Source organism: Miniopterus natalensis, chromosome 9 (assembly GCF_054644295.1).
Source record: "Miniopterus natalensis isolate mMinNat1 chromosome 9, mMinNat1.hap1, whole genome shotgun sequence".
Classification (NCBI taxonomy): domain Eukaryota; kingdom Metazoa; phylum Chordata; class Mammalia; order Chiroptera; family Miniopteridae; genus Miniopterus; species Miniopterus natalensis.
This window is the reverse complement of record NC_142089.1, coordinates 38,545,662-38,570,108: the sequence shown is the minus strand read 5'-3', so window position 1 is coordinate 38,570,108 and position 24,447 is coordinate 38,545,662. Positions and strand designations below refer to the sequence as shown.

General features: G+C 33.0%; 1 protein-coding gene across 2 annotated transcripts in view; it reads right to left on the bottom strand.

Moving 5' to 3' along the window:
* EFCAB7 (EF-hand calcium binding domain 7) overlaps positions 1 to 24,447 on the bottom strand; it is a 40,365-nt gene that overhangs the window by 7,871 nt on the left and 8,047 nt on the right. For both annotated transcript variants that reach the window (XM_016208448.2, XM_016208453.2), the window contains exons 6-11: positions 24,289 to 24,410; positions 16,219 to 16,360; positions 12,845 to 12,954; positions 10,366 to 10,523; positions 9,586 to 9,719; positions 5,253 to 5,401 (exon numbers count right to left, since the gene is read on the bottom strand). In XM_016208448.2, coding sequence (XP_016063934.1) covers positions 5,253 to 5,401; positions 9,586 to 9,719; positions 10,366 to 10,523; positions 12,845 to 12,954; positions 16,219 to 16,360; positions 24,289 to 24,410 — 815 coding nt within the window. The remainder of the gene's footprint in view (positions 1 to 5,252; positions 5,402 to 9,585; positions 9,720 to 10,365; positions 10,524 to 12,844; positions 12,955 to 16,218; positions 16,361 to 24,288; positions 24,411 to 24,447) is intronic.

Below are 24,447 nucleotides of genomic sequence, written 5' to 3'. Positions count from 1 at the left end.
ATTTTTACTATTTTATTCATGATTGTATTCTCAGTGCCTTTTTATTACAGGTTTACCACATATAGGCATCCAATAAATATTTGTTGAATAAGTAAGTGACTTTATACACATTGATGGTCATCTTTTTATTTGGGGGACAAAAGGTAAAAGTCTGAAGTTAGTAGAGCACTGACACACATTTTTATTAAAATTTTAAAAATATATATCTTAATGATTCCAACCTTTACAAATAATAAACTCAGCTTTTTAAAGAAAGACAAGACAATAAAAAAAAAAAAATCACTGGTTCTCTCTAAAAATCAATGGAAAAAATATCAAAATATCCTCGGATGAAGATTAACCAAAAAAATTTAAAAATAAAATTCATTGGATTAAAAAGCAGATCTGGGTTTGCAATAGAATTTTATCATTTACTAGCAATATGACCTGAGGAAGTCACTTAATTTCTGTAACAGTTTCTTCATTTAAAAAGTGGGATTAAACTGGATATATTCTGCCAAGGGTTGTTGCAACTACCTAATAAGTGATAGTATGAAAATATTTCACAATGTAGAATTCAGAAAAAAGATTATCTATAATAATTATAAAAATGAATGTGAAATTTTAAAGGTTTATTATTATTATTATTATTATTACTAAACAGATTCTGGTATTATTTTGCCATTTCCAAGTCTTGGTTATCAGTTTTATTCAACCAAAGAGTATCAACAAAAGATTCACTGAAAATAAAAATCTTAAAAGGTCTTTGTTAAAGAAATGTTCTCTAAAGTTTTAAAAATGAAATCATATCTACTCTAAAAAAGTTGCCCTATAATACATTATTTTTGTCTGTTATGGGCTTAATCTTTTATTTATCTATTCTCTTGATCCTACTAAGTGAATATAGGAAGCATACAACAAGAAGACTCAAAGTAAAAGGTCTGTTGATGCTAATATACTATATATTACAAAAAATATAGGAATACTTTAAAAGTACTGTATGAAAAATACTATAAAAGCACTTCAGAAATACTATAAAAGTACTTTTCACAGGTTACTATACTATGAACGAAAAAGGGCTATGAAATAACCTGACAAGCTGAGGGGCCACATGGCAGGCCTGACAAGCTCAATGACTGAAAGTAACCACATGAGACCACAAATTCTTAACTGGGCAGGTCATAGCAGGTAATCATGTCCCAGGCCTACAGCTTCCTTACTTTACCTTGAATGAGCTCTGTCCATTGTTCTTATGCATCTAGGATAACATACCTGTGAAATGTCAGAGTAATTTTCTTTCCTAGACCCCTTGAAGGCAAAACCACAGGCCCCAGCACACAGGACCACCAGAGCACGAGACCACAAAACCCTTCTCTGTGATCTTGTTTCCCGAATACCATCTCTACAACCTATAAATGCTAATTATTAACTGGTGCGTCCCCACCAACATAAAAGAAGTATGTGCCTCTCTGTTTTGCTTTTTATCAAATCCTAGAGATTTCCTGCTTTGCTTTCTCCTGCACCCTTAGTCTACTTACCTAAGGATTTCATGTAACCCTCCTTATGACGCCTCCTTTGAGTCTAGTGTATAAAATAAGCTGCAAACCACCATTCTCCAGAGCATTTTCTCAAACCATTGAAATTTTGCTTCTAGGCATGTCCTCAAAATTTGGCTCCAATAAACTCTTATACGACTCTTCTATAGGCTGGACATTGTTTTGCTGACAATACTAAACAGACTACTTTGACTAAAGTCCTGATATAAAGCAACAAAAAAATAAAACAAATCTATGGAGAAGTTCAAGGATTCCATCATAGATACACAAAGCATGGTCTGCCAAATTCTGAAAAGAAACACTGAGTACCATCAGATTTTAATACACATGGGGGTGAGATCTGACAAAACCAGAATGGCCATCTGGACACTAGATAGAATCCTCCATGAAACAACTCATTCCAATAAAGATAAATAGGCTATAATATTAAACACTGAGGAAACTTTCCTAGGATAATGGAGGATGCTTTATCTATAAATAAATTACCTGGAAAAACTGTGGTACATGAATTGAAAATATGCTCTGAAAGACTCCCTGAGCATTTCCAAATTGATTTTATATAGTAGGTTCTCCCTCTATGGTTTATGAATATGTACTACTAACAACAGTACATTTATTTTCAAAGTGGGTCAAAATATTTCCCTGTTGAAAAGCCACACCATCATCACTGCCTAGGACATTCCAAATTACTGGTTCTGTGATGAGGGACACATTTAACTGGAATAATTATTCATGAATTTTGATTATGTAAGGGTTTGCTTCTTACTCAAAAATATTTTTTGTCTTTATCATTCCCAAACTTCTAGAAAAATAAAAAGGGCCACTGGAAAGGTACATCCTTTAACTATCCTAAAGTGAGGTTCTCCACAGAGCCTCTAGAAGCACACGGTCCACAGAATTAACCTAGGACTCTTGAACAAGCACATGATCATACATAAGCAGCTTCCTCTCAAGACCATTGGAACAAGGTGTTTCCATAGGTTTTACTCTTTACTGATTTAACAGTGTACATGTCTGGCTGTGGCCTATCATGTTCTCCTTATTAGTAACAATAACTTGTCTAAACCTAGGTTTTAAGGAAAACATGTTCGAATTATGAGAAATACAAAATGTAACTAGCTGTCACAACACCACAAAACAACACACCCACAGTTCCATTAAGGATAATTAAATCTCCTGAGAAGCTTCTATGTGGAAATCAGACTATTTAATGCCAACCCTGAACCAAATTTAATTATTTTGTATAGCTTTTAGTTAGGCCATCCCAAGGGTATGACTCCCCAACACCCTCAATGAGTTACCTTTCCTTACATACACTCCAAAAGAATAACACTTTTTCTGGAAAAAGACTGTTGAATATAGTGATCCCATTCATAGCAGTTACACCACTCCAGGTAGTCATAAAAAAAATTGTTCCTTCATGTTGGTTGACATGTTGGTTAGTAATTAATATAGTCTAAGTCCTAGGGGCACAACGAACCAGTTTAAATTATTTAACTAAATCAGTTATAGATAATAAAAAACACTTGATTTTCTCTTGACCAACCAGGGAAGAGTCTATATCAATGCTAATACTACATGTACTTGGATAACACTGTAAGTAAAAACACCTACGATTAATTAAAAGAGCTAACTATAAAATGTTATACAAAGAAGACTTTGGGGGTCTTTGGAACTTCTCTTGGCCAAGCTTGGAAAATCTAGGGTTATGATTTTGGAGTGCCCTCCAGTCCCTTCTTACAATACTCCTAGTTATACTTGTTTGTCTCAGAGTTTAAATGTCCAGGGTCTTAATAAGCTTCTGTACACTCATTGTCCCAATTCATAACTTAAAGACAAAAACAGAATAAATCATGATAAATGTACAAACTGTAAATCAGATCCCCACAGATGAAATCACTTCAAAGAGAATCAACAACAGTGGTAGAGTGAATGTTTGATAGTTTTTTCCATAGCGTTAGCTGGATGAAAATCAAAAAGGGAGGCTGGGATCAAAAAAGTTCCTACAAACGTGTCAAAAAAACAATTATTGTGTTGTCATTGTTACGAGTAGTCACCAGAACTGGTTTAAACCTATTCAACTGATCTGCAACAACTCATCTCAATGAACACAGTTTTGTAAGCCAACCAGTTGTCAGCTCCTCAGTTTTGAAAGTCAAGCAGTCAGGGACAGATTCATGTCAATAAATACACTGCTGAGTGCCAATCAATCAACAGTCTCACCCGAGTAACCATGCTTCCCCCAAATCCTAAATAAATAAAATGAGAGTTCTCTGCGTGGAGTGAATGCAACCAACCAGCATAGCTCTCCCTTACAGTAAGCAATCCATTCAGTTTTATCTTTGTATTTCAGTTACTGAGTGGTGATCTCATTATCTTTTGACATTTCCACTGTGTATTTTTTTACCTTTTGGATTTTCAATGATGTGAATATATTATATATTCAATAACTGAATAAACTTTAAATTTAAAAAGTTTTATCTCAGAGCGCTGGCCAGGTAGCTCAGTTGGTTAGAGCATCATCTCAATACACAAAGGTTGCAAGTTCAATCCCTGGTCAGGGCACATAAAAGAGACAACCAATGATTGCATGAATAAGTGGAACAACAAGTAGATCTCTCTCTCAAATCAATCAATCAATAAAATGTTTTTAAAGTTTTATCTCAGAAATCCTCTTGCCTATGGTTTCAAAGGTCAATGACATCAGTAAATGCTATAAAATGTTTTAAATTACTCTTAAACTAATTTCTAATTAGAACTAAGTGAAAACATGTATAGCAGATGTAATATTATTCATAGATTAGACACTGTGGTTAAAATGTGGGGTTCAGTGAATGTTAGGTTAAAGTAGAATATAAAAGTGACTATTACTAATAATAGCAAAAAATTATAGAAAACTTTTCAGAAAACAGGATTATGATGGATTTTGAATGACATCAAAACTAGGAATTAAACCAAAGTCTCAATACACTTAAAATTTGTTGGTGCTAGTGTTACTCTTCTAAGTTGATTTATTTATAGAAAGAACCAATACTATTTTTAATTTTAAGAATATAAACAAATGTATTGTTATCTAATGTGTGGCCTGAAACTGTTAAATTCTTTATTTTAAACCTGACACAAAAGTATAGAATTTAAGAAGTAATGCTTAATTTTTATTATTCCTTTGGATTACAAGTCTTATTCAACTTCTATATCTATCATGTTAATAAATAATAGTAATGATAGCTAATACACACACAGTTCTTTAAACAAGTTAAGCACTGCCCCAAGTATTTTACAAATCCTAACCCAAGGAGTATTCTTTGTCCAAAAATCAGAATTCCAGTTTTCATACAGACACATTCCCCTTATTCTAAGAGAGCCTTTATTCTATTAGGACAAAGAGTTAGTTTCCCCATAGAAATAACAGTTTAGCAACGCAAATAATCACCACCAATTAAGAAATATAATTTTTTTAGATTACAATTTTTTCCTGCATATCATATATTCAAACTCTTTTGTTCCTGAATTATTTAAATGTCTGTAGTAACTAAATTTCAGTTCAAAAAAGGAATTTACATAAACTAGCAAAAACATGTTGTTGCACCCAGGATTCATTCATATGCTAAACTTCAAGAATTTGTGTGCCCAATTCAAAAGTCAAGTCAGGAAAATGTTCTCAGGGTAAAATGTTATGTAAATTAAACCCATTCCAAAACTTTCAGATTACTTTACCTCTATTAATTCCAGAGCTTTATTGTAGCCCATCGAGAGCAGAGTCACCCAAAGGTCTCGAGGATCTCCTTCACGATCATTAGCTTCCATTAGATTCAGATCCATAAAGCCCTGTCTCGTTAGTTCATTCTTCTTTGTATCAAAATTCTCTGTCAAAGCAACCAAAGTTCTTTCGTATATAATATAAAATTCATACATTTAATAAAATGTCTATTTTTTGTTATCCATAAATGTTTATGAGCCTGTAAGCCACGTAAACGTGGGATAAGAATGACGCAAACTGCGCTGGAGCCCCGGCCGGTGGCTCAGGTGGTCAGAGCGTCCAGACTGGCTGAGGTTGCAGGTCTGACTCTGTCAGGGCACAGGCGGGAATCAACCAATGAGTGCATAAGTAAGAGGGACAGCAAATCAACGTTTCTCTCCCTCTCTCTCTCTCTCTCTCTCTGTCTCTGGAAGGGACAGAGGGAAGGATGGAGGGAACATTTAAAAAAACTAGATGTTTGAAAGATACCATTCTAATTTCCTACAACTCAGCATAATAATCATCACAATGCATGATTTAGTTTTTAAACAAAATCTAAAGTTATAAATAATCCAAATATATTACAAAATAGAAAGAGATTATAATATTGGGTAAATTCTAACCTGCCTGCTCATGTAGAGTAGATAGTAGTAGACAAAAATTGAAATGCTTCTTATATATTTGTCACTTAAAGCCAGCAGAACTTGGATGAATTTTATGTAATACTCCCTAAACTACTGGTGTTTCAAAAAGGGAGATGGGGATGGTGCCAAATTTGAGAAGATTGCTATATGTCTAATTACTCTAATTTTAACTGAATTGTCCCCTGGTCCTTAAAAAATTGTTATATAATAGGAAACACTTTGGAGTTCATGAATGTCCCAGACAAATATAAGTATGTCCACTTAAATATTATTTGCAAGCAAAACTAAATTCACTTAGAAGTAACTAAATATGTATATTTTCTGAATTTATCTATAATATAGATAATAAACAGTTACTCATTATGGATTATATTCTGTTAACTGATCTAACAACAAGAAATATTCTATTTTCCAACTCCTGCCTGTAATATACCAAGGCGAAGGGGTACTCTTATTTGAGATATCTCTTTTATATGCATTACAGTAAGAAAAACAGCAGAGACATGACTGTTTAAAACTGGTTGACTGAATAATAGTTTAAAATATTTAGAGTTTGGCCTGGCCGGGTGTGGCTCAGCAGTTGAGTGTCGACCTAGAATCCAGGTGATCGGGGTTCGAGTCCTGGTCAGGGCACATGCCTGGGTTGTGGGCTCGATCCCCAGTCGGGGGCATGCAGGAGGCAGCCGATCAATGACTCCCTCATCATTGATGTTTCTATCTCTCTCTCTCCCTCTCCTTTCCTCTCTCTGAAATCACTAAAGATATATTTTTTAAAAATATATTTAGAGTTTGGAAAGTGACTCAACTTTTGCAAGAAAAAATAAATAAATGAAGATTAAATTTGATCATAGAAATGGTAGCCACTAAAATGGAGGCTGGAGCTACTTATGCAGTAAAGCAAAATAAAGAATATTAATATTTGATATGTAAACCAAAGAAATTATTACTTTCAAAAACTATATCTAGATACTGTACTTTAAAGACTAGTAACAACTAATCTACTTTTAAAACTTAAAATTCTCAATCCTCCATTAATTTTTAAAAAATTTATTAACATACCCAACTTCAAGACTTACTATAAAGCTATAATAATCAAGACAGTGTGATACTGGCAAAAGATTAGATAAAAGGATCAGTGGACTGGAATAGAGATCTCAGAAATAGACCCATACAAATATGTGCAGTTCATATTTGATAAAGAAGCAAAGTCAGTTCAAAGGATAGTCTTCTCAAAAAGTGGTGTTGAAACAACTAGACATCTATTGCAAAAAAATAAATCTAGACAAGGACCTTACCTCTTTCACAAAAATTAACTAAAATGGGTCACAGTTAACTAAAATTAACTAAAATTAACTAAAAAGGGTCAGATCCAAAAGGGTCATAGACCCAAAACACAAATCTATAAAATTTCAAGATAACAGGAAAAAAATCTCAATGAGCCTGTGTATGTCTATGAGTTTTTAGATACAACACCAAATGCATGATCCATGAAAGAAAAAATTGGTAAGTGGGACTTTATTAAAATTAAAATCTTCTGCCCTGTGAAAGACACTATTAAAAGAACGAAAAGACATGCCACAGACTGGGAGAAAATACTTTGAGCACATATCTAATAAAGACTTGTATCCAATATATACTAAGAACTCAACAATAAGAAAACAAATACCTTAATAAAAAATGGGTAAAAGATCTGAACAGACACCTCACCAAAGAAGATATACAGATGGCAAAGGAGCATATGAAAAGATGCTCGAGCCCGGGGGGTGTGTGGCTCAGCTGTTGAGCATTGACCTCTGATCCAGATCGCGGTTCGATACCTGATCAGGGCACACGCCCAGGTTGCAGGCTTGACCCCAGTGGGGAGCATGCAGAGGGCAGCCAGTCAATGACTCTCTCATCATTGATGTTTCTCTCTCTCTCCCACTCCCTTCCTCTCTCTGAAATCAATACAGACATATTTAAAAAAAAAAAAAAAAAAAGATGCTCGATGTCACATTTCATTAAGAAACTGCAAAGTGCCCGGCCGGATGTGGCTCAGCGGTTGAGAGTCAACCTAGGATCCAGGCAGTCGGGGTTCAATTCCCGGTCAGGGCACATGCCCGGGTTGCGGGCTGCAGCGGATCAATGACTCTCTCATCACTGATGTTTCTATTTCTCTCTCCCTCTCCCTCCTCTCTCTGAAATCAGTAAAGATATATATATACACACACAAAAATTCACCTAAGTCAGCATTTTCTCCTCTTCAGTGAGGTTATAAGAATTAAAAAAAAAAAAAAAATGATAAAAATTAATATTATGTATGACTACAGATATTTCAGAACCTAAAAAGCCCGTTTCATTGCAGTATTAGCAATGTTGGTAAAGAAGACATTCCCCCCAAATCATTTTTTAATTCATCCATTCTTGGGGATTTTTGTATAGCATAGTGCTTAAGGTTCTGGAGACTAACTGCCTAGATTTGAAATTCAGCTATGGAGTTTTTTGCGGTGTAACCATGGTCAAGTGACTTACCTAACTCTTTGATTCTGTTTCCTTATTTGTAAAATGAGAATATTAGCACATAACTCAGAGAGTTGATGTGTAGAAGTGCTTCCACCTGGTATGTGGTAAGTTCTCAAAAAATGTTAATTATCAACTCTACCAATGTAATTAAATTGTTAAACAAATTTTATTTATCAACAACTTTACCATAAGAAAATCCTAATTATGAATCACTCTTATGGAATATGCTCTAGTGCCAACAATAGAGAATCAAAAGATTGCATCATTAAAGTTACAAGATAATCACATCATTCTAAAAATAATACACTCTTATGTGTATCATCAATCTTGTTAATCAAAATTTAATATTATAAACCAATATGCATTTCTTGTTACTGATTATACTATGTAAACTTTCAGTTTAAAAATATATTTTTTAAAACCTTTATATTAATATTTCCTTAATTACTGTTTAGGTAAACAGATTTATCAGACTCCCATATGGCTCACTGACTTTGCCAAGCTTAGGCTATTTTAAGAACCAGAGGAGTAGGACACAGTACTACCTCAGTGATAGAAATATGTAAGCTAATCTCTTTCTTAACTGCATTTGCGCCTCGTCAAACTTCTTGTTCTGTGGCTTTTGGCTTTCTCCTTTGACCTTTCAGTTCTTGTCTTAAACACAAAGTCCTACTGAATTCCCACACTCCTCCTAGGTGACTATTGCTTTTGCCTCATTCTCAGTATTTTTCTTTGGTATTTTTGGTTTCCATACTTCCATCACTGCACTTTCTTAATTCTACTCGAATACAAAAAACTAAAGAATTCTTAATAGGTATAAACAACTTCCTGAAAACCTCTTAATTTTTATTAAACTCTATCAGCTCTTTGCTGCCCTCTCCTGGGCACAGTTTGGGGCTCTTGACCACTACTCTAAGCTCCAAAGAGCATAGGCTAAAAATAAAATTACAATTAAGTACTGTAATTCATATTTTCTTTGAGTACTACACCAACTATCAGTTTTAGTAAAATAAATGTTTATGTTTTTATGGTCTACAAACAATGCTACTACTTTTAAACTGTCCTAATTGCTATAATAATATTCCATGCAGAAGTCTGACATTTTACTTCTTAAGAGTGAAAGGGGAGATTTTTACACATCCATTAAGAAAAAGAAAGTGCTTACCTCTGCAAACAGCCCAAGCATCTTCATCACATTTCTCACCACTTGTTCTCAACTCAAAAAAATTATATTCTTCAAGGCTAAGAAGACCATTTCCATCTAAGTCAATTATTTCAAATATATCTGATAAAGTTGACCTAAAATTATTAAAATAGCAAATTATTTCTTGTCTCCAAGGCAACTTGACTGAAGCTTTCTATAAAGATAAATTTCAGAAGGAATATCAAGGCATTGAACAGTTTTTGTGAACTATAAAGATAATGTATTCAAATATATATTTTTACTCAGCCTAGTATTATACGAAATAAAGAAGCTTCTAAAGCAATCATAGTATCTCCACACATAGTAGGACCTCAATAGTAGTTCCCTTCTTTTCTCCTTTCTCCAATCTACTTTCTCCTTCCTTTCTACCAGGTGTTGTTGTGTATATCTAGGCCTAGGAGAACCACCTAAGTGCTTGGATTTTACATTTGACAGTTATCGAGGTCAACAGTGCAATTAGAAGGGTCTAGTTCCAAGGCAGTGTCTACTGGAGGAGAAATTGGTAGATGTATGGCTAATGCTGACTTACTAAATGTGTGGAACCCAGAAATAAATAGCAATCCCAGACCTGTGAATGGCAGGTCACTTTCAGATGCCTCGTGAAAGAGCTAAATTCTAGAATTAGAATCATGGTGTGGGGGTGGCAGCTGGCAAATGGAAAAGATGAAAGACAAGCTATTAATATATATATATATGTCCAGTCTAAACATTATAGTTCTAACTTTAAGAAACAAGACCTACCTAAATTCCTTTGTAAGAAATAATTCCCCTGTTTCATCTCTATACACAAGCTGGGCTTCTTCTGTTATTGGTTTTATTTCTTTCCTCAGCCTACAGCCAGTTGTGGAAGGAATTAACCAGTAAATTCCAGGTCCTAGTTCACCAGTCCATCCAAAAACCTTTTTTGAAAAGAATTAAAAAACAACACCACCATAAATCTTAATGAACTTCTTTATAAATGACTTTTAATCTTCCTTCTGAAAAAGAAGCATTAGAAATCATTTTTAATCAATATTCACCAATTCTATTATGGTTCTATCAATCTTTTACAGGCTTCAAAATCTTTTTTCAATGGTAACCCTAGTATAAGTCCATTAGATATAGTTCTTTGTGGTTCTATATATTTTTTTTAAATGCTCAAAACAATAACAGGTAAGAAATCACATAATTTCTAAGTCTTCCCCAATAATTTTCAAAAATGATTATGATACATGTATCTTCAACAGGAAGCACAAAGATCTTAGAATAAATTTTCCAGGTTACAATCCCCTAATATGATTCAAATACAAATATATGATTTGTAAGTCAGATTTCAACGATATAAAATAAAAATTAAACACATTTTAAAGAGTTAACTATTTATATAAATTAGCCATATTTGTAAGAATCTAATTATGTAGACAAACACACTAGAATTTTACTATTATGTAACATGGCCTATAAAACAAGATGGCAGAATCCCAGATAAACCTACCTCATGCAAAATTATTTTCCATCACAGGGTATTTACAAAGAGTGCCAGGATATTTGTATAGGAAAACATTTTATTCTCTTGTTCTATAAAAGAAAGCAAAATGGAATCTCTCTATGGACCTTCTAGGTGCTTTCTGAAGCCCAATGTCTTCCTATAAAACCTAGGGGTTGCCTCTGTCAAATAAATTACATCTAAGCATTTTCTGTCAGCTATTTGCCCGTCAGCACAGAAGAGTCCTAGGGATTTCTGTCTGATGTTGTGTTAAAAAACTTTCAAAACCCAGGTATATTTTAGGCCATCCTGGGTATTCATATCCCAAATAAAGCTGCTCATCTGAATCTAGGATCAGCCCTATTTCTGCCCTCACAAATCAGAGGAACCGCAATCATCTTAAAGTGACCATACCCTATTTTAATGCAAGAAGCAATCGAATAAAACTGAGGGTCATTTTGAAGACTAAAGATGGACCAAAACCATCCTTTCAAAGCCAAAATCTTTTAGACTGGCCAGATGCAGACTGATAACCAGGAGTGAAAAACAGTTCTTGCTGCTTCCTAATATATGTTATCCCATGAACCTCCCTTATCTCCACATATAACCTTGAATTGCCACTGTGGATGGCAAATGAAAAGTTTTTCATGGGCACAAAACTCTTCTTAAAGAAAATAATTGTGAAACTAAAACTAAAAATGAAAAGTCCTTTATAAATATGACATATTACAGATAACCAGAAGCCTATATAGTAAAGAGGTAAATAGAAACTCATTCAAACTTTATTACAGGCTTGCTATGTACTAACATTTTTACACATGCAATCTCATAAGAAAGTAATTTTATCCAAAGCAAAAATGGGAAAAGCTATTGTTTTAGACAATGCTTTATCTTGAACTTAACTTTGCAGTCAGCTCTGAAGAGGAGTTTAGTCAAAACATTAACTTCTGTCATTTTATTTGTTTCTTGCCTATAACTATCCTTGTCTGTTAGGAAGCCTACAATAAAGACTTTTATATAACATTCCATCAGGGAAATGTTTGTCTGTCGTTGGACCTATATAAAGATTAAATATGATATTGCAGTAAGCCCTTGAATAGTATTATTCCTGTTGTTGTGTAGCAGATGTATTTTGTAGTTCTCATAAAATAAATAGCCACATTTATGTATCTGCCTCACAGATTTGGCCTCTGAGTAAATATATAATTAGAAAAGATCAGAGAAACCCTATGGGCAACATATAAACTCATTTAAAAGCATTTCTTCAGATCAATCTATTTTTCAACCTTGTACTATGGGTCAAGCCTGAGGATAGTAATCTTGAAGTTTTTCTTTTGCAGTAGTAGTATAAGTAAGATAAACATCTAAAGCAACTTTTCCAAAGTCTTGAATTGCTTGTATTTAGGGGAAGAAAGTCCACTGGTATCAACCATTTTTATTGAGTATAACAAAAAAATGTTCACATGTGAGGCATCAGGGCATTTAGAAAAGAGGAAAGTGAAGTACAATGTCACACAACTTTTAAGTTGTGAAGCTAAGACTGCCAATCAAGCCTCAATTCTTAAATCTCGGCAAGAAAAAGTCCTTCACAATTAATAAAGCATATGTAATATGTATAGTATTTAAGTACTATATATACCTTAATTGGAAGAAAAAATACAAAAGTTAAAAAAAATACAGAAAAACTACTGTTGTACCCAAACTTGAGTTCATACTACACTTTTTAATTAAACATTAGAAAATAAATATGTATACTTCTCTACTTCGTAGTTCAGTAAAACAGATGAGCTGTAGGTTTGCTTGATTCTCATTTTCCTTAAGAATATACAAGGCAGTATCAACTGACAACCAAGGTGATGGTTTTCCTATAAACAAAGAAACCAAAATCTTAAAATAAGCAATCACTACTTACTCTCCTATTTAAAAAAGACGTTAGTGGTTTCCTTCCCCTTTGGATTTCTTTTTTAGAATTACATTCTACTTTTATATGAAAACATCACAGCATTTACAGTAAGACACATACTTATATACAGTAAGCTTGTTAGAAACATTCTCCACATACACACTTTCTAAAAAGCATAACTTCTTGAACTCATCAGAGGTTGCAAGGTAACCAAAAAGCCTGAAATCCAAAGAAAAGCAAACCCTTTTAAGGAGAGATGGGCTATAAGCACTGGCTTACCTGTGAAGGAACACAGGAGGGGAAAGAGTTGTCAGACACCATCTATGTGCTGACAACTTCAAAATTTGTATCTCCAGCTAGAATCTTACCTCTGAACATTAGACCCATATAAACAACTGCCTATTTCACAACTGCCTATTTCCATATAAACAACTGCCTATTTCACAACTGCCTATTTCCTATTTCACTTGGATTTCTATGCCTAAAACCCCTTTTTAAAAACTGTCCATCTATACTCTTCTCTATCTCAGTTAATAGTAATTCTTTCCTTTCAGTTGCTCAAGTCAGAAATCTTGGAATCATCTTTAACTTTTTTCTTTTCTCACGCATCACAACCAATCTTCAGGAAACCTTGTGGTTCAAACTTGAAAATATATCCAAAATTTCTACTTCTGATCCTTTGTACATCCCAGTTCAAAGCATTATCAGTCCTCACCTAGAATTCTGCAATAGCATACTAGCTGCTCTCCTTGCTTTCTCCTGGGCATTCTTCAGTCTATTCTCAATATGGCAACCTGACTGCTCTTGATAAAATATAAGTCTAATTATGTCCTGTCTCTACTTAAAATCTTCTCAGGAAATTAAGAGTTGGAAAAATGTTGCTCATACCCTAGCAATAAGGAAAAGTGCATGAACTACAAAATCATAACTTTTCTTGAACCCATCAGAACTGAGGTCACAGGGCAACCAAGTAGCCTAAAATTCAAGGAACGACAGACTTTTCCAAGGCTTATTTGTGGTAAACAGAGGAGGACAAGATGTCAGGCACCATACAAGTGGAAAAAGAAGAGAGAGCAGAGAAATATTTGAAGAAATAAAGGCGGAAATTTTTATAAAAACTATGAAAGACAACAAGCCATAAGCCATAAATCCAAAATGCTCAGAGAGCCCTAAGCAGGATAAATAAAAAACAAACAAACAAAAACCCCCAAACAAAAAACCACCACCAAACCCAAAGCAAACAATATCAACAAACACACACACAAAAACACCTAAACACATATTCAGACTGTTGGGGGGAAAAAAGATAAAAAGAAAATCTTGATGACAGCCATGGGAAATATCCTCCTAAGGGTTCCTCATTTCCCTCAGATTAAAGACCAAGTCTTCATTATGGCAAAACCCAGAAAAACCTCTACCTAATTTGTCCTTGTTCTGCATAGTCTTCATCTACTACTCTCTCCTTACCTCATTCTAGCCACTCTAGCCACCTTGCTCTCCTAGACCAGGCACACTCTCACCTCCTCCACTCTTCACCCACCCTTTCCCCCACTCCTACACCCATAAAACTCATCCCTTGTCTTCTACGGAAGACCGCAAAAATGGCTGTCCCTATCTGTATCTACAGCCCTTTGCAAGGCAACTTCACAGCTCCTTCATCAAGAAGTCAAGTCTATTTCTTCACTTCACAAGTCTGGACTTGTGACTTGCTGTGAACAACAAAATGTAACAGAAGTAATGTGCCATTTCTGAGCCCAGGCCTCTGAGGCCTCATGATGCTTCTGGTTTCTCTCAGATCCCTGTTACACCATGAGAACAAGTCCAGGCTAACTTACTAGAGGATGTGCGATTGTATGAGGCAGAGTCAAGCTGTCCCAACTGAGACCCCAATACAGAATAGAGAGCCCAGCCAAGATCAGTAAAGCCTGGCAACAGCTAACCAGCAGGGGACAACAGATGCACGAGTGAGCCCTACAGAGAAAGGCCAACCCTAACTCAGACCAAAACAACTATCCAGAAGATCAGCTCATGGGCAAACAAATGTTTAAGTGTTTTAAGCCACTTTTAGGATAGATTAGTTATGTAGCAGTTGACAATCGATATACATCTTTCAAGTCCTTGCTCAAATATCAGCTTCTTAATGAAGCATGCACTAACCCCTGCATTTCAGTGGCAACCCATCTGCCCTCAGCAGTCACACTGCCACTTTCCATCTGTTTCCCCTGTAGCACTTGCCACCTTCTAACATACCATGTCATTTATTGTTTTTTATTTATTGTTATTTCCCCCACTAGAATGTAAGTTCATAAGGGCAGGGATTTTTGTCTTTTTTATATTCTGATGTATCCTAAGCACCTAAAATGCTACTAGTAGAGGGGCCCTCAATAAATATTTGAGAAATAAATGAATAAAGCAATATTTTTTGTAAGAATATGGAGAATTAACAACTACATTGAATTTGCAGGCCTATTTTGATATGTTTATCTTAAAAATGACTACTGTAATTGCTATTTAGAAGCATCAACTACCAACTGTTGTAAGTATTACAAGATATACAGTGAACACTTACAGAACCTCTACTTTAGGGGGAAAAAAGAATGAGAATGGAGACGATCCCTCCCTTTAGGAAAGGTTTACATGTAAACACAATGGAAGAAAACATTGATATTGAGAACAACCACCATTGAAAGAATCTCTAGGGAAAGCACCCTTATAGACATCTTCCACTAATTAAAAATTACATAATAAACATTTCAGACATTAGGAAATTACTAATTTTTATCTAGCATTTGTGTACAAAAAAGAATATTGCCATGAATGCAAAAATTATTAATAAGAATTGTCTAAGTCATATGATATAGGACTTTGAAGTTATTAAAAAATACTTGCAGTTCATATTGTCTTAAGTTACGTTTCTACAGAAGTTCTCTTTTAAAAATTGGTAAGTGGCAAAGCTAAGGATTAATTAACAAATGGAAAGTTAATTCTATGTCATAAGATTTTTAAATGAATTAAAATAAAGCATGCTTTAAGCACATACAAAAAGCATACTTGCTTTGCAAAATATGTTAACAGTCAATGTATAAACTCTTTCTTTAAATGTATGTAACCACATGTTTCTTAGATTATTTTCTTCACGAAATAGGACTATCACATACTTACATAAGAATTTTTAAAGAGGGCATAAATTAATATTTTAAAGAATATGTAAAAATTTTAAACTTGCCTTCAACTTGGCTCAGATTTAATGGCTTAATTGTTAAATACACCATGGATCTCTGAGCTATGTGCATCCTGTATAGGTGACTAATGATTTCACCATCTTCTTCTAAGAAAAAGCAACCTTTTGATTGTACACATTGCCACTCCTGAAATAAAGAAAAAAATTTTTTTCAAATTATGTTTACTAAATGTTTCCAGTATGCATAGCAATGAGGAGAAATCTGAGGATACGAAAGAATTGTAGAGTATTGATCTCCAGGAATTTGCAACTGTCACTGAGAGGCAAAAAAAGACAAGACACAATCCGATTATAACTGATAGTAGTATATGGTTAAAACAAAAAAAGAATTATATATGCAAAATAATATTATAACTCCAGTTCCTAAAATAGTGCCCGACACAGTGTAGGTGCTCAATCAAGGTTTTTCTGTTGGGGGGGAGGAGGGGAGGGGGGTGACAGCAATATAAACTGAGAGAGCAATTCATAAACTGTATCTTGAAGGATCAGCAGAAGTTAGATAATGAAAAGTTACGGGAAAACATAATGAAGAGAAGAAAAATAAATAAATAAAGTTCATGAGAATGGGAGAAGTACTGAAACAAAGTAATAAATAAACATGCCACGACAATCAGGGGAGTATAGTAGGAATAAAGAAGTAAGGAACGCTAAAACTGATATTTTGGAAGAAAAAGTGATAGGACTTTGTATTTAAAAGATAAAGTATATGACGATGAAAATAATTGTTTCAAGTCTACATACTAAAAGAACATGGAATAAATTTCACAGCTATAGCAAAATACTGATAAATATCAGTTTTGAGGAAGACCTTCCTATAATACTGACTCTACTATCTCTGTTTAGCCAAATCCCTTGAAGTCCAAACTAATGTCTACATGGGTTCTCATAACTACAATTAAGTATAACCTGAAGATGGCTCCTTATGCAGAAAGTAAAGGATTCTCTATTGAAGGTATAAAAAATTGTGCATTACCATAGGTGTGTGCCAAAATGCTTTTCACTTTATCATGAGTAGACTTGCCTACCTATAATGTAACACATATCTATTCTACTCCTAATGACTTCCAAGAATATTAATGAGGTTTTGAAGTTACTTTACAAAGAATGATTTTGAAAAATTACCTGCAAGAATATTTAAAAAATAAGCTCAAGGCTTTAATAATATTAAGATAACTACAAAAAAGGTGTGCATTTGCTGTATAACAATAATATAAAAATATTACTAATGTAGTATAAAAAGACTTACATGGCACTTAAAAGACAAGAACAGCCCTGGCTGGGTGGCTCAGTTGGTTGGGCTGTTGTCCCACACACCAAAAGGTAGCAAGTTTGATTCCTGGTCAGGGCACGTACCTAGGCTGTGGGTTCATTCCCAAGTTGGGGCATACAGGAGGCAACCAACTGATGTTTTTCTCTCACATTGATGTTTCTCTCTCTCTCCCCCGCCAAAAAAAATCAACAAACAACAACAACATATCCTCAGGTGAGGACTAAAAATAAATAAGTTAATTAATTAATTAAAGCTAACCTTGTCTCTTTAAAAAACAATTTTGCTAAGCAATATTCAAAATTTCAATTTAACTGGGTCTATAATTACCCATTGAGTTGGTATACCATTACTTACTATTTCTAAAATGTTGACCATTTAGATAATTTCCAATTTCTCATCAGCACAGACAATGCTAAAATAAATACTATTTTATCTAAATGTTTTTCTTCTAATAATATAGATGAACTTCAGATAAACTTCCAGACAAAAAGTATGTGTATTTTTAAGGCTAATGACGTGTTCCCATATTGCTTTGTAAAACAGGGATACTAATTTTATGCCACCAACAGTGTATAACGTAATAATTTTACCATTACCATAACTTAATCAGTAGCATTATAATTAAAAAAAAAAAATTGGCTGGTGGTGGGAGATGACTTCTTAAGTAAGGTGTGGGTACATAAAATATTCATTATAGCATTCTGTATATTTACATGTATGGTGCTACAATGATTTTTGCATTAATTTATATTAATGCAACAAAATGATAAAAATGGTATTGTAATAATTTTTGCATTAATTTGAGTTCCTCTGATTGCTAGCAAAGCTGAACATTTCCCCATGTTTATTATTTGTGTCTCCTTTTGTATGAACTATCTATCCATCCCTTATTCTCATAGCTATATTACACACTTGGTATTTTTCTTACATATTTTAATAAATTCTTTTTGACTATTTTAGATATTAACTACCCATTAAAAGCTTTAATGCATGTATTTTCTCTATTTCCTTTTATTTTAGTTTTGGTTATTTTTCAATTTATGTAAGTTATACATTTTTATATTTACCTTTTCTTTGGAAATTTCTTCTTAAACTGAATTTTAAGAAATTACTATTATTGCTGAACTATTACTCAAGTTTTCAGTCAGTAATTAATCACATGCACCGTCACATCTTTGGGGTATAAAAGACATGTGTACTTTTAATTCTGAGAAATTAAAATGTGACCTTAAGTTATTGTAATTCATCTTCATAAGTATATTGCTCATGGCAGAAACAAGTCATTATATATGATATTTCAACAATACCCCTATGAGGCAATATGGGGTAGATATAAATTAGACATTTTAATAAACAGAGAAACTGATGTACCCAGAGGTTATATTGGTTCAGGCTTTTACAAGGAGTTTGTAGAAATATCAAGTCTATATTCTAAGACTTTTGGATCAATGCTTTTACTATTAGATCATGTTTCTAAAAGAAAATATACTCGGAGTACTAAATTCAAATATTTTATAACACAATGAGGTTCAAACTTGGGCTTGAGCCAAAAGTTCGAGTTCAACTATTAATGATGAGTAAGAGTATGTACAGACTTCATTTAGCCTCCCTGTAAATCTCTTGGATGGGAATATATTATGGACTAACAACGGATGCTGACATTACCTCAGAGCCAATTGGCCTTAATAAAATCAACATGACCTTGGATGGATGAAGACTGCTACAGAGAAGAAAGGAAAAATAGACTCATATTGCTTTTAGATAGGTTACTCTTTGAGACAGTTTGAACTAAGATTCTGACATCAAATGGAAAACATCTAAAATGTTTTCCTTTCAATTAATTTTGAGTATAGCATTACCAGGTGGAATTTCATCTAATATATTTTATAAATATATCTTTATATTTACCCATCTGGAATGGTAAGGAATACTCATTTAGAATTACAGAATATTAAAAGTAAAAGAAGACTAAAAAGCAATTCAGTGATTTCTCTTTTGATTGATGAAAAACTGAAAAATAAAGTGATATGCTTGAGTTACATACAGTTCTCGTTAACTGCAGAACCAGGGCTGGAACCCAAGTCTCCTTACTTTCTCTCCAAACTACAAGCTGTACTCAAAATTCTGTTCTTTTTCACACTTAAGTATCTGCCATGATATTTTTAAAAGCTAGAATTTAAAGAAACTTCATGTTTATGAATTATTATAATTAAGTATGATAAAGCATTATCATTAAGGAATTATCCATATATTGAAACATTAAGATAAACATAAATTATTTAGTTTTCTACTAAAAAATGTAGATTTTAGTAACTGAAAAAATTTCTTAAATTTGTATTGCAACCATGGGTATAGCAAGCCCCCACCTCATTTAAGAAATGTTTAAATAAATCTAAAAAGTAATGCACTTTGGCCAGGTACACTGGTAGCGAACATAATTTCTGGCATGTGGGAAACTCAAAGATGGAAGAATTTTTCCTATTGTACTTCTGGGGGCAGTGCCATGAGCTGACAGGAATAATCTTTATAAAATTCAGGTGGGAAGTGAGTTAAATATTTTTGTTAGAGATCTTTCCTAACTTCCTATTCTAGAAAAGGTATAGGTAAAAGGGAATTTATAAGTTTCTTTGGAAAGATAGTCAAACTGCATATTACAATACATGGTTAATAGGCTGGAAATTTTTAGGACAACAGCTATTATAAAATAGAAATAAGACAAATGCCACATTATTTATATCAACCAAACTTCAAGTAATAATCAGGTTATTTTTAATACTAAATAACACTACTAGGAAAATTTGTAGCTCTCCTGTTTAAAAGGAAGCATTCAAATTCTTAAGATCTGCCAGAATTATTTAAATTTCCTTTAAAACAAACAGACTTTCAATCACCCAAGAATTTTTCTCTAGGACCTAGACTATAATATTATTGGATTGAAAGAAAAAAGTACTTACAAGTTGGCTGGCTCATTCAAATAAATTAATTTGAAAGAATTCTCCATTAAAGAATTAAAAGTGAGCCCAGTGGGGCGTGGCTCATCAGTTGAGCATCGACCTAGGATCCAGACGATCGGGGTTCGATTCCCGGTCAGGGCACATGCCCGGGTTGTGGGATCAATCAATGACTCATCATTGATGTTTCTATCTCTCTCTCTCCCTCTTCTTTCCTCTCTCTGAAATCAGTAAAGATATTTAAAAAATTTAAAAAAAAAATTAAAAGTGAATATTGTGAGAAAAAAATGAAAAAGGTTTAGTTTTAAAAAACAAACAAACTTAGAATGATAGATTAAGAAATTCCACGTACAATGTTGTTTTTTGACAACATAAAGCAAAAATAAAACAGCTTGTAATTCTTATACAGGGCATAAGGTGGTGCTACATTCTACCAATTCAGGTAAATTCACATAAAAGGAAAAAGAACTGCTAATTCATTTGTCATATACAAATTTTACTTCTTTTCATTCACAACATATAAGAAAATGCTGAAAAGCACAAATTAAAAATATTAAAGTTGAAAATTCTAGCATAAAAAATATGTCAGCAAAGCTACATTTTTCTTAGAATACCTTAGAGAACATGATTTGTTTTGACATAAAATTTTGTATTACTATTAAAATTTAAGGTGAGGTAGAATGATTAACCAGTCATCACCATCATCATTACTGTTGTTTTTTATAAAGATACCCTATGCCACATACTTATTAGAAAGCTATTTGTTTTCATTAAGACAAATAGGTAGTTATTGAACTTCTTGTTATTAAAGAATTATAAACTGTACAGACTTTAAAACAAAGGTTAAATAAATGATTTATAAAGGGAAAAATTGATAGGAATTGCCCCCTAATCGATCCACATTTTAAAAATATGAGTAACTTCTCTTAACAAAATTATTTTGAGCCTTCATAGAAATTAGACAATTTCAAATTTAAAATGTTTATATTTGTATTGTTTTATATAGAGAGATATATAGCATGTGTTATACAACACATATATGTACATACATATATATATGTAAAATATATATGTAGGTACAGTCTTAATTAGGAGTCCGATATAGGAAGTTTTGCATCTCTGAAGTTTATCACTCATCTTTTGGGGCTTTCTCTAATTCCAGTCATGAAAGGCAATTGAAGCTATTCCTCTGTCAAAGAAATATTCATGACACTCCTTGCACATTGTAAATCCTAAGCAAATGAATAGAATTCAGTATTAAAAAAAGAATAGTGATACAGTACCTATGCATGGCCTATAGAAAGTAATACATGCATAGTCCCTATAAGGGTCTCATTTTCCTCCTGTAATTCAAGTCCCTTACCAATTGTGTTGCTTTACGGTTTAAAAACTGGCTTATGTGTACCCCATTACAACAATTTTCTCATTTATCAAAAGATCCTTCTCCCAATTGCATACTTCTCCACTCCACATGAAATTGAGGCGCTCAAACTTGTTTAAAATGGATTTAAAGTATTTGAAAAAATTAATATGATTTAACAATTCTTTTAGTAACTTATTCTATCAATCTCAAAGAAAACAAATTATACATTAACTATACTCATAACCAAGTGCTTCTCAGAGTTTGTTATGAAACTTAAGAAATATATAAAATTTATAAAGTAACTCTGAAGTAAAATGCAAACAAAGAACTGAATCCTGCTGAATAACAAAAGAGTCACGGATGTTTTAAAAAATTATTTTAGCTCATGCAGGAAATATCAGATAGTAAACAGTGGTTTAAACGTTGACAATATTCCATCTTCTTTTAATCATTAAATTCTCCTAGTACCTTTTACCTAATTCCTAATTATCGTTATCAACACCATTCCTTGCTCTTGATGTCTTAGATGCAAAACTTAAATAGTCTTTTGTTATGCAGTCACTGTAGCCTACATACTAATTTTGGCATTGTCTATTAGATCTGTCCCTTCCTTACTATGTTCAGGTACTTCCCTAACTATCATGATAGGTCTAACTATCATTACTTTGTTTTATTTTTTTCTCTTTTATTTCTTTTTTATTGAATCTATTGGGTTAACATTGGTTAATAAAGTTATATAGGTTTCAGGTGTATAATTCTATAGTACATCATCTATATCGTGTGTTCACCACCCCAAGTCAAGTCTCCTAACAATCATTACTTTATATCTGGATAACTCTATCAGACTCAGATAGTCTCCTTAAGTTGAGTTCTCTGTACACAGTATACAACAGAATAACTTTTCTTAAATTACACTTTTATCATGTTACTCCTTTATAAAGAACTACAGTCATTTCTTAGTTCTGTAATAATATTAACACCATTATCTATTAGAGTGAATACTATGTCCCTGGTACTGGGCTAAATGCTTTATATATGTTAGATGATTTAATCTTTCAAAAACCACTCTAAATATAATTATCCCCAATTTATAGATTAGGAAACTGAGACTCAGAAAGACTGCTGACTAACTTGCCAAAGGTAACACAGTTATTAATTGACAAAGCTAAGATTCAAGTACAAGTCTGTTTCTATCCAAAGCTCTTACACCAGCACTTACAATAGTGCTTGGCACAGAGTAGCCACTCAATAAATATCTCTTAAATAAATTAGTGAATAAATAAAATACTATGCTATATTACCTTGATGATATTAATAATCAAATGAAATTTTTCATATTTTAAATTCAAGGCCCATATTTTATAACTAAACAAAATAGGTAGCATACACTACCCTTTTAGTAAATATCTGTTGAGTAAAATGAAATGAAAGGAATTGTATTGGTATGGGACCGATTAATAAGAGCATGATACAGAGAAAAAGTCTTATTATGGCTTTAACATAATCCATAGTAATATTTACTTATATCTCTCTTTACACTAGCTAAAATTATTTATACTTTGAACTAGGTAAACAACAATTATTTAACTAAGTTAACTTTATTAACATTCAATTTAGTTTCAAAATACAAAAAGCTTCCATTGATGAAAAGTAATATTGCTGGAACACAAAATATTGTATGTGAACATGTTGGACATACACGCCAAATTGCTTAGGGTGTACAGATTCCTAAACAGTCTGGACAAAATTCCTTGGAGATAATGTTTTAAAATTTTAATATAGAACAAATGTCACTGTCTAGCAATTTAAAGATATAAGGGACTTCAGAGTTCAATTACAAATACAGAGTTGTTATTTGAAACAAAAATGTAGCTCTTGAGAACAATCAGTTCAGTTTTCTAACAGCAGTTATAGTATGTGGTCATAACCATTTTTCCCCCTTTTACAGAGGCCTCTAGGTACACATTTTTAATGTATCCTAGCAGTTTCCAGTTAATGTTTTATATTTTTGTAGCTATTATTTTCTGTTGAAAGAAAACTAGTAAAGGTTGAATCTAGAAAGGGAAAACAAAGGAAGAAGATCAATATTAACACTCTACAAATATTGACTTAGCAAAGTGATTTTGTTGTCTTTCTCTCAAAGGAATTGATATTGAATGAATGATTTCTTTATAAGAAACACCTATGAAAAGTATTTGATCAAACAAAAAAAATTGCTTGGCAAAGTACATAATTAGATAATCTATTCATCAAGTTCAAAAACTGAAGAGTCAATATATTCCTATTCATCACTTTCACTTTAAAATATTAGAACCGGTTTATAAGTAGAAATGCTGCAATCCACAGAAAAACCTCAAAGATTTATTTCACAAACTTTACTGGTTCTCTGTAGACACCAAATAGTTATTAATAAACTTCATGTCAATTTTTTTTTCAGAAAAAGTCTTACCTATTAATTTAAAATACTATACCTTTATTGAGCTTGGCTCAGTTAACTTTGAGTTTCGGTTACTATTAGCGCCCATGGTAATTGTGAAAGAAACTGATGTTTTGAACTTTCTGCTAGTTGCCAGTAAAGAACTCCTGGTGTCACCTGCAACAAGTAATAGTTATTTGGTCTCCCATTATGA